This window comes from Triturus cristatus, chromosome 10 (assembly GCF_964204655.1).
Source record: "Triturus cristatus chromosome 10, aTriCri1.1, whole genome shotgun sequence".
Taxonomy (NCBI): domain Eukaryota; kingdom Metazoa; phylum Chordata; class Amphibia; order Caudata; family Salamandridae; genus Triturus; species Triturus cristatus.
The window spans coordinates 150184121-150200034 of NC_140593.1; the positions used below are offsets into that span (position 1 = coordinate 150184121).

A 15914-nucleotide genomic window follows, 5' to 3' on the forward strand; every position below is an offset into this window, starting at 1 on the left:
TCCCAGGCTCCAACCTCTGTGTGTCCCCTCTTCGGGTGGTCACGGACCGAGTGTGGGCACACGTCCACTCAGGGGTCCCCAGCATTTCCATGTGGGCCCTGAACTCAACCTCCTTCCACGCCGAGTGTTCAAGGTCGTTTCCCAACAGGCAGTCGACCGGCATGGCAGGGCTGATCGCAACTCGTAGAGGACCCTCCACCCCTCCCCACTCAAAGGGAACCTGGGCCACCGGATAGTGACCCTCTCGGTTGTCAGCCATCACAACTGGGTGGACTACATTGGGGACCACCTGCTCTGGGGACACCAGCTGACTCCTTACCATAGTCATGCTGGCTCCTGTGTCCCTCAGAGCCTCCACCCTCTGGGCGTTGATGGTGACCCATTGCCTGTACTTAGTAGTATTCGAGGGCATCTGGGTCTTAGGAACCATCTCACAATCCCCTAAGGACACTAAGGTTAGCCCTGCCCACTCACCTCCCTTATCTAGGGGCAACTCCTCCCCGAGCACTACACTCGCCACCCCAGGGGTCTTTCCTCCAATGGGAGGGTGTGGTCTCTTGGGACACTTGGCATCCCCCTTATAGTGCCCAACCTCACCACACTCGTAACATCGGACAACCCTAGGCTGCTGACCACGGTCAGGATAAGGGGGTTTGTGGGGAACAACCTTAGGAGGGAATCCTACTCCCTTCCCTGGTGAACTCTTTTGGGGGCCTCTAGAGAACTCCCTCTTTTTGTCTTCCCCCCCTTTCTTCTGGGGGGCGCCCTGTCCAGCCCCTTGGAAATTCCCTCCAGTCCCTTTTGAGGATACCCGGGTACTCGCCCAGATATCCGCCTCCTCTGCAAGCTTCCTGGGATTAGTTAGCTTGCTGTCTACCAGGTGCTGACGCAGCTCTGGAAAACTTTTCTCTAGGAGGTGCTCCTTCAAAATTAAATTGTACAGTCCCTCATAGTCCTTGACATCACTACCTTGCACCCAGCCCTCTAAGGCTTTCCGGGCATAGTCCAAGAAGTCCACCCAATTCTGAGTGGACAACTTCTGACTACCCCGGAACCTCTGCCTGAATTTTTCAGGGGTCAGTCCGAATTTCCTTACTAGGGCTACCTTCATGACGGGGTACCTGGTCTGGTCTGGCTGTTCCAGCGCTAACAAGGCGTCCCTCCCCACCGGAGGCATATACCTATACAGGCCACCCCCCCACTGGGCTTCAGGGACCCCATGGGCTCTTAGAGAAACCTCATAGGCAGCCAGCCATTTTACAATATCATCCCCTATGCCATAGCTAGCAACCACGTCTTTGGGCAGGTAGGGCCTGGACTCTCTCGGGACTTCTCTCGGTATGCTGCCACCATTAGGACTGCTGGGGGTTCCAAGTTGAAGGGCTTTGAGCTCTAACTCTTTTAAGCGAAGCTCGTGGAGGAACTTCCTCTCCTCCCTCTCCTTTTCCAACCGGGCCAGATCCATTCTAAGCTGTCTCTCTTCCCTCCGATCAACTAGGTCAGCAGAGGACAGGCTCCCCCCCGAGGCGCTACTTCCCACTCTTGATGGGGCCCTGGACCCCACGTCCATATTACCGCTCCCAGGGGGTAGAAGGACTTCCGGTTCTTCTAGGAGATCTAGTCCTGGTTCTTCCTCCCGTTTCCCGCTAGGGTGGGCCATAACCCAGGCTCTTAAGCTTGCCTGGAGCTCTGTCTTCTTTGCCCCCTGCTTAAAGAATACCCCCCGTTCCTGGCAGAACTCCCTCAATTGGGCCGCTGTGTACTCCTCCAGCCTACCCAATTCGAATTCCATCCTACCAAATGGGACCCCAACACAGGAACTTTACTCAAGAAGGGAACATACACAGGACAATTTTTAAAAAAAAACTCCAATTAAAAAACAATCTGGAGAAAACTCCAGTCAAAACAATACAGTGTAGGTGGTGATGTGCGCAAAACTGCCACTAAGCGGATGCAAGCACTGAGTAAGTAATCCCACCGCTGAGCACCAATTTGTTAGACCTACGTCTAAGGGGGTAGCTTGGCTCAAGTCACTCGGCTGAACACTCCTTTTGGCCTTTCAGGCCTGCATCCCACTCAGCTCGCAATCCTGCGTCACATCACCCAAAAAGAACACTACACCGATTTAATTTATGGAATACTCCAAGTCTTTATCTTTTCCTAACAAACTTAGTTTTCTGGTTCCTCACTTTGGAGTGTAGCAGATAATTACATTACAGGTATTCTCAGTTCCGCATGACAGAAATCGACATTTCACATGCATTTAAAATGACATTAATATTCTAACAAAACAGTTCGTAGAATTGTCTCTAAAACACTCTTTGCTTCTCCTCCCGCCTTGAATCTGGAGACCTATTTACATTTCTACTTGGTGAGTCTCAAACCACATTTCCAAAACCACATTTAGACTCCTCTAAACATTCCCCTCACAGCTAAACCTCCTTGTTCCTATCCTGCCAACCCGATCCAATCTCTGCTTATGAGGTATTCAGCTGGCGGTTGCTTGTTGCTGGCAACCAAGGGGGACCCTTCCAACAATTCACCTGTAGTCTACCTGTGGCATAGGGCCGAAACCATGACGTTCTGGCGGTATCTTAAAAGTCCCTGTTTTTACTGGACTGGGGACGGTTGTTCTCAGCATAGGAGATCTGTACTCCCCAGAGTTTAGTCCCGCGTCAGGATACTTCAGCGCTCCCGGCCCCTTAGTCAAAATCCAGGCTCCCCGCCCCTCCAAAGCCCAGCTTACTTCAATCCAGGCTCGAGGTCCTCCACCGGCAGCGGGGCTCGTTAGTCTCCACAGCAAGGGGGGGGCTTTCTGACTGGGGTTAAGGGAAAACCACTTATAGACTACCCCCCACCCTCAAGGAATTTCCCGTGAGGTGAGCTTCACCGATCCAATTCTTCTTGGGCACTTCCCGGCCTTTCTCACTCTGTCAGGCGCTCCCGCCACTGCCGACCGCAGCGCGACTTGCGGGAGCGCAACCCTGTCTCCGTCAGGCACTTCCGCCGCTGCCGAACGCAGCGCGACTCGTGGGGGGTGCGGCCTCGTCTCACGGCTGCTGGGAGGGGCGGTACTTCCTTGATGGCCCGTCTCACGTGACCCGGGTGTCAGCTTCCAGGCCAGCCCCGGCTCGGCTTCCTGGCCGCCGCTTCTGAAGACAGATGATCGGCGCGTTGACAGCTCTCCACACAGCTGACGCGCGCGATGGCTGCAGGCCACACCGGAGAGTCCCAGCACCCCACCAGACTCCACTGCTCCTTCAGGCCTCCACCGGGGGCCCGCAGACAGGCCCACCCTCGGAATGACTGGAGGTGAGGATCTTAGATCGGGGCCAGCGCTTGTAGGCAGAGATTAAGGGGCATGGCTCACGGCAGACCAGAAGAGCAGATCCACTAGCCCGGGGAGTATTCAGCACAGCTCACTGCCCTAAAGCCCACGATGGTGTGCCGTCATTATCGTCACTGGGGGAGGTCAGATTCCCAAATGACAACCATGGAGGTTAAGGCAGTCCCAACGGCAATTCCTCCCTGGGATTCCTCTTCAGGCTTCCAGATTACGCTAGGGACCCTTGACCAGGAAACAATGCCTCCCAGGGTCTTTGGCTGAGTGCAGGGATCGGTCAAATGATAGAGGGTGATGTCGACTAGGTAGGGGGGGTTCGCGCAGACCCTAGGGTCTGTCCTCTCCCAATCCCGCGCAATCACCTCACCACTCAGGTGCCTCACTCCTGCCTACTCCACCGCCTACCTTGACTCTAAAATGGCCGCCCTCCTGCCACCTCTATTTATCACCTTGGGCTGGACTTGCCAGAGGAGTCCAGAAGGTTCTGGAATCTCCCATGGCAGTCATAGCCCGGGCGCTGAGGTGACAGTTGGAGCCACCATTTTGTGAATCCTACCTTCCTCACCTATCTACCTCAGGGGAGCACCTTGCGCCTTTCCCACACCTGATGTGGAAAAGACACCCAGAACCTCTACATCAGCACCCCTAAAAGCTTGGTAGACAGAAAAAAAAAATGAGAAGGGGACAAGGGTTAAAAATAATAACATGAGGAGGGAACCGCCAAAGGGCTGACAGGTCTAACACCTCCCATCGGCCAGAGCCTGGGTAAGTCATGTCTGGACCTCCTCCGGACACAGGGGCAGCACGTCCTCCACCGTATCCCACAGAATAACGGTCCAAGAGACAGGCGGTGTTCAAGGACCGCAGGCCCAAACTAAGGGAGGAGAACAGCTTTTTGCCAAACTGTTCCAGTCTCTTGGAATCCCGGTCCGGCGGAGCGGTCGGGAAGGAGGATTGGAAGGTAGAGGCCTGGATAACCAGGCTCTCGGGGGTAGGGTGTTGGGACAGAAAACTGGGGTCGCCCGGAGCAGGGCGGTGGCGCCTGGCGACGTTCCTGTCCACAGGAGGGACTGTGGAGGGCTTGGACCAGGTGCCCTGCAGAACGTCAATGAGGGCCTCATTGAATTGCAGCAGAGGCTCAGTGGAGCTTGCTGCAGACTGAAGCACCTCAGTGAGGACATTAGTCCTCACAGCCACGGCAGGTAGCTCGAGCCCAAGGGCTGCGGCCGCCTTGCGCAGCACCACAGAGAAAGCAGCACCCTCCTCCGAAGCCACAGTCGGAGGAGAGATGAATCCAGTGTCTGGAGAGGTATCCAGGCCACTGGCCTCCCCCAGTTCATCTGCCCAGTCCTGAGACAGCTGAGCCTGAACGGCCATAGGATCCTCGGATCCCTCCCAGTCGCCCCCGTCATCCGATTCCTGGTATGCAGGAGGAAGGATCGGAGCCGGGCGATAGACATAATGTGTCTCCAGCGGCGCCGAAAGCGGCATCCATCGACGCCGTAACGGCGCCGGGCCCGGAGCGGGGCTGAACTGGGGCTCGACGCCGAGCAGAGCCGGCGTCGGAGGTGGTACCGGTGTCGACGCCGGCGGAGGAGGCGTGACGAGGTCGACCGGCGTCAGCGGGGACTCGGGAACGGGTCCCTCGGGCACTTGCGGCGTCGAGGCCGGAGCCGTTGACGGCGCTGGGGCCGGAGCCGCCGGCAGGCAAGGTTGCCCAGTCGGGTCCGCGGGGCCCGAAGGCGCGCCAGCGGGCGTCGACGGCGGAGCCAGGTTCCTCATGGCCGAGAGCAAGGCACTGACTTCCGCCGGCGTCGCGTCAGTCCCAGGGACCGGTGGGTATGGGGACTTGCGCGACGCCTGCGGCTCCGCTGGAGCCGCGGGGGTGGAACCACCCTGACCCTCGGCCGAGTCGCGCGACCGGCGAGGGGAGTCCGAAGAGCGGTGTCGCCTCTTAGACTTCTTGGAGTGCTTCGACTTACTCGAAGACTTGGAGCCCGACGATCGATGATGACGTTGGCTTCGGCTCCGCGACCGATCCTTGGACCTCCTCCTGGACCGGGATCGAGAGGGGCGCGGAGCCGAGTGGCGAAGCTCGAGAAGCTTACGGGACCGCTCCCGTCTAGCCTTCGAGGTCAGGGCCTTGCAGTCCGAACACGATGCAGCGTCGTGGTCGAGGCCCAAGCAGTAAAGGCACCGGCGGTGATGGTCCGTAACCGACATCAAGCGGTTGCAGTCAGCACAGGCTTTAAAACCAGGCATCCTACCGGCACCGGAGTCGAGACAAGATCAAAAAGGATCAAAAAACTTAGTCAAAAAAGACTAAAAGGGGTAGCTCTCCCGGATCTGCGCTTACTGGCGCGGAAAAAAGAAGAACTGACGTCAGCGCGCGAGAGCGGCGTCTAAGTACTCCGACGACGTCATTCCGGCGCACGACGCCGACGACGGACGCGGAGCCGCAGACAACGCCTAGCGACGCGCAAGGGGTATTGCTGACGAAAAATCTTCCGGATCCAGTCTGACGCCTGGGGATATTCTAAGGTGAGGAATCTAACTAACGTGTTTCTTTCAGATACACTCATTTACGGCTTGCTCTGAACAGGTATTCACTATGTGCAAAAGGCTTGTTGAGGCCAGTGGTGACAGCGGGAGTTGGGTAGGGAAGGGAAGGGTGTTGCCTGCCGGGGTGGAACATTATATTTAGACGGCCAAGTGGGGACATGGATTACAGCCAGACTGCACTGCAGCCTATTCCCAATGAGATTTCACTGGTTGGATTTTCTGGCTGGTAAAATCAGATCCCATGTTCCGGCACCCAGGAAATCTTGGTGGAGGACCACCATTCTACTTATAATTCAGAGGAATGGAATTCCACTCAGGAATTGCGATCTGGTCAAATTATAATCAGGCACCTTAGTATGATGGTGTGTGTTGCTTCTGCTACAGGAACCAAGTATGGAAACACTTCTCTCTTTAATAAGAACCAGAAAATCACAATGCAAGTCTTACCCAATGACGAGGTTCACAATACATAGGTGGTAAATTTTCTTCTCGGGATCATCATATGCCAAGGTTTCCTCCTCCTTTTCGATCTTTCTCATGAGTTCTTCTGCCTAATTGAAGAATAACAAGTCACCAGTGTGAAAGCATGATATAATATATATATATATATATATATATATATACATATATATGTGTGAGTGAATAAAGAGAGAGAGAGAGAGAGTGAGTGTGAGTGTGTGCAATGTGTTATTTGTTACCACTCTTCAGTATGAGGTGGAGCCATGCCCCGCGACAGGTGAAGCCTCCAGTGGGTCATGTTGCCCATTTGCTCCCACAATGCTTATAAATATCATATTACATTGTGCAATTTTGCACATAGTGAGTGTATATGCCATGTCAATTTTACAAGTTTATTTAAAAAAAGATAATACAGAATGAAAGTGGATTTAATTCATGCAGTAAAGGAAAATCACTTTAAAGAGGTCTCAGGACTAAGAGGAAAGTTGATTCCACGTGCAAAGCAATTATCATATGCAATCCGTGAGGCAGTAAACAGTGATTCTCTCATGTTAAGTTCGTTCTGCTGTGATAAACGTGAATTTTACCTTTTCACTGTAGTAATAAATATGTGAATGTGCATTTCCTAATAAAGTTGCTGTTAATAATATGCATTATTGGGCCACAATTATTCACTGCCATGGTGTACGTGTATTTTATCTAAATATAACACTCACTCACTCACACACACACGCGCACACTCACACTCACTCCACTTTCAAATCCCCACCTCCCCCCGCCTAACCAGGTTTCGAGCCTATCCTGCGTCATTCATTCTATATAAAGTATGCAATTTAGTTTGGGAGGCTTAATTTCTTTTATCGATTCCCCTCCTCCCTAGTCACAAGTTTATAAACTGAAATAGACGGTTATGACCCTAACTGTCAGGTATTGTCAACGTGGTTTTGCCCTTTGTAAAAGGCCACAATTGTAGGGTCCTGCAAATTCATCAGGAAATAGGGTCCCCTAATTCTTACAGTCTCTTCTTTTCCAGATGTGAAAACAGAGGGTTAAAGATTTTAGGGACAGCTACCTGTTCAATGATGAGGACAGGAAAGGAGAAGCACCAGAGAGGTGCAAACTGAAGTATCAGTAAAATATTTCCCCAAGGCCGTTTGCTGCCCAACTTGTACTATACACTTAGGTCCTCGCGTGCCATCCCGACTGGTGACTGTAAATGGCTAGGGCACACCTTATAGTGGTTATCAGAATACCACTCAGAATATCCTCAAGAGACTGTCATTCCAATGTCCATCCTCTCCTTAGATTATAAGACCCAAGAAAGGTATCCAGAAGTGAGGGACTTACTGAGGTAAAACTGACAGTCACTGAAGAGGAACATCTTTATATGGCTAGGGTGGGGTCACAGCAGACAAGAACTGTCAGGATTACCTATAAGCCACGGTGGTATCTCCACACAGAACAGATTGAGGGAGTGTTATTGTTTCAAAGAATGTGTCACTGGGATCTATTTGAATACAACTTTGTGAACTCAAATATGGGAGCTCTATTCAAATATCAGTAAAAGTGATAGAACACATATTAATTACCAGAATATATATATCATTTTTTTGTTTATTATTTTTTTTTGCACATTATTAATCACTTACCTCTTCGTTTTGACTCGTCATGATATACGAAACACACAAATTGGCCAAGACTATTGCGCTGACATTTAAAATCTAAAATATCAAAGACAGAAAGAGCAGCTTTTAATTCTCACCTTGGTTTACATTATGGGAATTAAGCAGACAAGAAGGGAAACGAGATTCGTTTTTTCTATAATTGTGCAAGTTCAGATGTTTATATATAACAACTGGACAAGATGGTGACGCCAGCATGATCTTATACACACCATGTAGTCAGTTTCGAGCCTTATGTTTGAGACAACCACCGCACTGAGAAATACAAGATTGATTAATCAGTCTATTTTGCACACAATAAATATACCAGCATTTAGGAAGTAAGTATGAAAAACAAGGGCTGATGAACAAACCCTTCAACTGGGCACACATTTGTATGGTGCCATCATCAGACAGGTTTCCAAACAAAACAGGAAAAAGTTGCAACACTGGCAAACGGCAGCAAGAATCCTGATTTAATTCGTTATTTTATGCTAATGAACAAGTGAAAAATTAACACAAACCATGCAATTTATATAAAAAATATGATTTCAAATTTAGATGAAAATTAACGAAGGTTATCTAGTCCGTTTTTAACCTGGAGGCAGAAAAAAGAAGCCAGGAACCACAATCAGAGATGAGGAGCACACAAGGAGAAAGCTACATTGGTACTATTGATGTTCCGCAGCGACAATAGAACATCCATTGGATCGCTTCACAAATGGGTGAGATGTGGTTAATCTAATGAACTGAACGATCTCTGGATATAAAATTAAGAAAGTGCTTGTTAGCACTGCTACGTTTTTTAAAATCTTCTAAATACAGATGCTAAAAACTCCACTTTTAAGTAAATCAGTGCAATGCCCACGTCAACGTGCAATGCCCACGTCAACTTTCAACTCTATCCTGACTTGGATATTCACCATGCCCAAGGAAAAAGAAACCGAACACACAACTAAATAATACATGGTACAGAGAGGAGTACAATGCCGTGGTCAAGAAATGTAGACAGTTTGGTAAAAAAGCCCCTTTCACTTGCTCAGTAGTCATATCAGGCCTACAATAACGACTATGAAACTATCGTCAAAATGGACAATTAAAGATTTATTTCCAACTAAAATATAATGAACATGAAACTACTGATCAAACCTCATACGACAGTGAGTTCTTGCATACAGAGTATAAAGCAGATCTTGCACAACATCAAACACTATTTTAGCACCTGAATCACAGCACACTGCATCTAGCAGAGGCATCAAAACAGCTCCAAAGCTTCCTTCCACATACCTTCGACAATGACACCACCACAGGCAGCACAGCTTCAATCAAAGCATCGACCTGGCCCGCCTTACTCCAACAGAAATTAGCCTTCACCTGACCCTCCCCCTTAACAGAAGGACCGTTCACAAAGACCTGCATTCCTCTTGCAGTAAAGCAAGTCAAAGATGATTTAGCCATCGCTGACCCACAGACAACAGGCTCATCTCTAAAATCTTCAACCATCAGTTAGCTTCTCCACTCCAAGTATACTTTGCAAAAAGCTCAATCTTCAACTGAGGTCCTCCAAGATAGCTAACACTTGTTTACCATGAAAATCATAGCAGAATGGGCTTAGTAGATAGAGCCATAAGACACGAGGCATCACAGCCCCACTGACCAGCTTCATAATTTCTTCATCTCTCCGAGTACCTACAGGAGACCACAGCCCAGAACAAGGATTAGACATATGGTTAGACCTTCTGGAATTTGTGTGCAGGAGACAGCAAACATTCCTCAACATTTAATCTAAAATAGTACGCAAACACTATTTATACCTGTCTTTAGAAGTACTGTAAAACTTGAACTAAGCCCCACTGTATGTGGTGATAAGGCCAACCAAGGAGGGTAATTTGGGTAAACCCCAGTGTTGGTGTATTATTTCTGATGTACATCAGGTCATGGTCTTGCTACAGATAATCCTGCGCTAATCTTATGCAAATCCCCCTTTTCTGAACTGTTGTTTTAGCTCCATAGGTGCGTTGATCTCCGTACCATGGGTGTCTATAGGTGCGTTGGTCTCTGTGCTTATATAATGTAATGTATGGTGGATTTGAAGAGTGCTGCTGGTCACCCATGAAGGTATCCAGGCACCAAAGGTGTTTATGAACCCCTACTGCTTGCAATGTACACAATTTAAACCAATTGGCTTTATCAATGGTTGTTTAGATATATACTGGAAGGTATAGGAAGGTATGTGTGCGGGCTGTCAGAAAGACCAAACAATTTGCAGCTCTGCAGATAGAATAAACTGGTGTTACTACAATGTAGTATCCTGCTCATTTGAAAGCCTTAGTTAAAAGCACAAAAATGCCATGCAACTCTCAAATCACTACCACACACCAACAAAACCACCACACTTCGCAAGCCTTGCAATTACCGAAACATTACTCTTGCACTGACATTCCTCAATGTTACACTTTCCCAGCTTTGGGTTGCAGAAGGAAATGTAAAAGCGCACGTTATGCTTAATAAACAGATTTAAACCAGATTGACAGGCATGTTTGTTGAGAGAGCTAGCCATGCTGTCAGAAATCATAGCATCAAGGAGACATGCTGTTCGACAAGGATTATCAGCATAAATTTCACAAAATCCCATTTTTCTCCAACCCCCCATAAAAACACCACATATTCTCTGTATGGATTGAGAGGATCTATTTGGTTTTAATTTAATGAACCTCATACTGTTATAAATATTCGGTATAAGTTGCATTGCACCACATGGATGTCAATGGGAGAAACATCAATTTGCTGCCCTCCCATTTATTTCCAAATTTCACCTCATCTTACTAGCTTAATTGAGAAACCACATTAGTCAGATAGAATATAAAACAGTATCTGCTTTCGGATATAAAATATGTTGTAGATTTTTTGAAGGTTAATTATTCGCAGTTATAAAAGAACAAAACCACCCAGGGATCTGGTGACACACACTCAGATGCTAAATCAATGAGTTCCAAAGCCAAATGTGGCAATGATATAAAACTATTTGTTTCTAGTTGCAATTCTATTTTAGGAGTCAATAAAAGTTTAGAGACTCCAAAAAGTGTTTTTTTGCGGTTGCAAACTCAGATTCAGAGTATTTATGACCCAAAAAATGGACAGTACACGTGGCCCTAGATTTGTGTATATTATCTATGTATTGGTAAAACAGATTACTAAATCAGTAAATCTGTATACTGTCTGCACAGGTGGCAAACACTACTTACAGTCTGCTATGACTAGAAAACCAACATTCTAATCCTCAATCTTTTAATAGTTGTTAAACCTATTTGCATTGAAGTACCAATGACATCCTCAACACAGATTTATAGAATTCTGAAATAAATGACCAGGGGCCAGATGTACAGAGCCATTTTTGCAAACAGAAACCTTGAGATTCACAAAATCACTAGTTTTGTGAACTCGAAATGGCTTTTAGGTATATAGTAAATCCATTATGCAAGTTGGAAATTACAAGAAACGATACAGCGAGAAAGGTACCTACATTATCGTAGTGCTTTTTCACAATAGGCTCATAAAATCCAATGGCCTCTTTGTACTTGTTCTCCTGCATGAACAAGACATGAGCCACATTCAGCTTCCATACGTCGTGCTCGTTGCAAAACTCCACCGACTTCCGGAAGATTTTCTCCACCATTTGGTAATTCTCCATGTTCCAGTAGATTTTTGCTTGTGCCATCAGTACTGGGATGTACCTTAGAATGAGAAATATGTTAATACTGAAATTGTGAGTCATAGTTTTAAAGACCTTACTTGTGCAGGTAAACTCTAGACGAATAAATAACATTAGCTTGCTCCAAGGCTCTTATTGGGCACATCCTTTCCCACTCACTTTGCTGGTCTACTATTTAAAAAGCTGCCTATTTATCGGCCTGCCCTAACGTGATAATTATATTAAGAGAAAGCACGTCTGTTTGACCAATAATTAAATCCTGTGATTTTGTTGGCTTGCAATATCATTCATAGGAAAGGAAACATCTTATAGATGAGGAATTAACTGAGAAAATCATATACATATATTTTATGCATTAAAATCTGAAGAAGAAAACGTAAGGGAAGCTCAACAAATTCTAAAATACAATAACATAATTATCCTATTTTGCAGGAGTTACTTGATTAAATAGATCAGTGGAAGGAGTAATAAAAAACTATGGATACATTTTGTCTATTTTCCATGGGCCAGGAGGGTTCCTATAGCATTGCACCAGTATTATTTAAACTCAGTTACTTCAAGCCTTCTATAGCAATACATTACAGAGGTCTTATATCACATCAAAGCATACTTAACAAGGTACATGTGCTTATATGAATCACAGGAACACAAGGACCAGATACAGGAGGCTAAGTTTCTGAGTAATACAAACTAATGCTAAGTATTCAATGTCTAAAAACGTACACAAGTTATGAGAACCGTATTATAATTTGTGGGAGGATCATGCGAATTGAGCTCTCAGCTTCATGGCTCAGAGGGTATCCCTCTAAAGGCAGAATGGTTCAAATCCAACCCTCATTTAAACAATTTAGAGAGTAAACATCTAGGGGTTCAGTGGCCATGGGTTTAGGATACATCTGTACTGACATGATTGGTTAAGATTGATTACAGAACAAGGACAGGGGATAGGTATTTTTGAAGTTTAGATTGATCGCAAGAAGGACAGCAAGCCGTGGGTAGGTGGGAAAGATTAATATAAAAGCAGGTTGGATCTCATGCAGACAATGGATTTAATTCCATTTTTATTTTGCAGCAGTTATATCTGTTAAGATAGGAAACATTCTCAACTATTAGTAGAATTAATAAAATAGTATACAATGCGTAACCTGAGCCTGTTAAGGCATTGCAGGAACAGTGGATGGGTTAAGCAGAAGGAAGGGTAATGAAATGAGGGTGTAAGAGCCCACAGATAGTCTGGATGATGTTAAGGGAAGTGAAGTGATGAACAGTGAATTCATGTTTTTAGGGGGAGGAAATAGAGAGATGAAGTAGATAGAATGTGGGGAAAGAGAGTTAGAATTATTGCGCCCAAGAACATCGCATTGGGTCATAGTATAAATACAACCACGTTTAACAAAGTTAGCCCAAATAGATGACAATGCAGTAGGAAGTTTGTGACAGAGAGAGAAAGTGCTAGAGAGAAGAAATCAACAATTCATCTCAATCCCCTTGGCCAAAGTGGTTCCATTGCCTCTTATTCTGACCTAGCTGCCCTGTGCTTTACTGGTTGCCCCCTCCTCCCTACCCAGTCCAGCAGGTATAGTACCTTTCACCCATTGCCATTATCTTACTTCGTATTTCTAATGGCCACTGTAAGGAAAATGCTACTTACCCAGTATGCATCTGTTCTTGGCATATAGAGCTGTAGAGTCATATGCTTTAACATAGATCACCATCTGGTGTTGGGTCCGGATGTTTGCACTTTGTTTTTGTTAGAAGAAGTATTTGCCGTCACCAGGTAGGTGACTCCTACTTTCGGTAGATAGTCTGCATGGGCATCGACTCCATCCCCAGATTGTTTTGCCGTACAGGTGATGATGGAGTTAGTAAGAGTAGAAAAAGATGTCCATGTATAATGTATCTAAGTAAGATAATACTGCAACAGATAAAGGTACCAGGGGAGGAGGGTGGGCGTATATGGCTCTACAGCTCTATATGCCAAGAACAGATGCATACTGGGTAAGTAGCATTTTCCATTCTAGGCATATGAGCTGTAAATCATATGCTTTAGGATAGACTATATAGTAGTTATCTCCCCAGCGGTGGCTAACCTGTATCTGTTGCAGTGGTTTGAAGTAGTGTTGTTAAAACAGCCTGGTTCACACTAGCTTGTTGTCTCGCTAACACATCTACACAATAGTGCTATGTGAATGTGTGTGGTGTAGACCATGTTGCAGATGTCATCCAAGGGTATGTTCCCTAAGAATGCCATGGAAGCCCCTAGTTTGCGTGTAGAATGCGCCCTAAGGGGAATTGTCAATGTGTGTTTAGCTTTAATGTAGCAAATTTGTATGCACTTAACTATCCACCATGCAATACCTGCTTTTGATATGGGATTGCCTTTATGCGGTGGTGTTTAGTTTTCCTAAAAGATTTAGTTCTTTCAATGTAATATAGTATTGCTCTTTTTACATCTAATGTGTGAAGAGCACGTTCTGCTACTGAGTCTGGTTGAGGGAAAAAAACTGGTAACTCAACAGACTGATTAAGATGAAAGGCAGAAACGACTTTGGGCAAACATTTGTAAGAATGGTTCTTGTATGGTTAGTGCCTGGAGCTCACCAACTCTTAAGAGATGCGATGGCTATAAGGAAGGCTACCTTCCAAGTGAGAAATTGTAGTTCACATTTGAGCAGTGGTTCGAATGGTGAGCCCAAGAGTCTTGTAAGGACTACGTTAAGATTCCACACTGGAGAAGGTGGAAGTCTAGGAGGAATGATTCTTTTGAGTCCTTCCATAAAGGCTTTGATAGCGGGCACTCGAAACAAAGACAAGTGTTGTCTGTTTTGTAGGTAAGCCGCGATTGCAGCAAGATGTAGTCGTATACATGTATATGCTATGTAAGACCGCTGTAGGAGTAACAGATAGCAAATTATGTTTTGGATTGAAACATCTAGTGGATTGATTTGATTGTTTTTACAGTAAATTACAAATCGTTTCCACTTTGCTGCATAGCATGCTCTTTTATTAGGACGTCTAGCCTCTTTAATGACGTTCATACAGTCTGGTGGGAGATTAAGATATCCAAACTCTATGATTTCAGGTGTCAGATCGCAAGGTTGAGTTGATTGGGATCTGGATGTCTTATCTCTCCATGATTCTGAGTGAGAAACTTGGGGGAGAGATGTAGTTTTATTGAGGAACCACTGATAGTTCCAACAGTGTTGTGAACCAGGGTTGTCGAGCCCATGTGGGAGCAACTAGGATCATTGTGAGAGAGTGTTGCTTGAGCTTTTGAACCAGTAATGGAATTAGCGGGAGAGGTGGAAAAGCGTAGGCAAATTTCCCTGACCAATTCATACATAGCGCATTGCCTATGGACAATGGGTGTGGATACCTGGACGCAAAGTTTGGGCATTTTGCATTGAGGTGTGTGACGAACAGATCCATCTCTGTATAGCCCCACATCTGGAAGAATGGGAGGAGAACTTGAGGATGTAGTTTCCATTCGTGAATTTGTTGTCTTTGATGACTGAGCAGATCTGCGATCTGATTGTTTACTCCTGGGAGGTGTTCCACAAGGAGATATATATTTGAGGTATGTCCCATCTCCATATGCTTTGAGCTTTGAGCCCTGAATGGTATGTTTTTGAAGATGAGCTCCTCAACCAGTGAGGGATGCGTCTGCTGTTAGCACTACCTGTGGAACTGGGTCGACGAATGGCCGCCCCTTGGAAAAGTTTTGTGTATTCCACAACTGCAGAGAGCGATGGGTGCGGCCGTCCACCAACACCAGATATGTTAACTGACCTTGAGCCTGGTTCCACTGACGTGCTAAGCATTCCTGTAGGTGACGCATTTGGAGTCTTGCATAAGGGGCGATTAGAATGCAAGAAGCCATCATTCCTATAAACTGCATGAACACTCTTGCTGGTAGTGAGTGTTGAGGCAGAAACTGTGATATTAGATTTTGCATGTTGCGTATCCTGACTGGGTTGGGATATGCTAGAGCTTTGCAAGTATCTGCCAGCTCCTAGATACGCTTGCGTGTTGGATGGCTGATGGTGAGACTTTGAGATTTACACTGAATCCCAAGTTGTGAAACATTTGAACTGTCTTGTAAGTGTGGTGTACGCAGCTGTGTTGTAATCTGGCCTTTATTAGCCAATCGTCCGGGTAAGGGAAGACGTGAATATGT

General features: G+C 46.4%; 1 protein-coding gene across 1 annotated transcript in view; it reads right to left on the reverse strand.

Moving 5' to 3' along the window:
* LOC146789062 (intraflagellar transport protein 70A) overlaps positions 1-15914 on the reverse strand; it is a 276982-nt gene that overhangs the window by 75290 nt on the left and 185778 nt on the right. Inside the window, exons 14-16 of the mRNA XM_085629969.1 lie at positions 11549-11759; positions 8014-8085; positions 6353-6456 (exon numbers count right to left, since the gene is read on the reverse strand). Of these exons, the coding sequence (XP_085486095.1) occupies positions 6353-6456; positions 8014-8085; positions 11549-11759 (387 nt within the window). The remainder of the gene's footprint in view (positions 1-6352; positions 6457-8013; positions 8086-11548; positions 11760-15914) is intronic.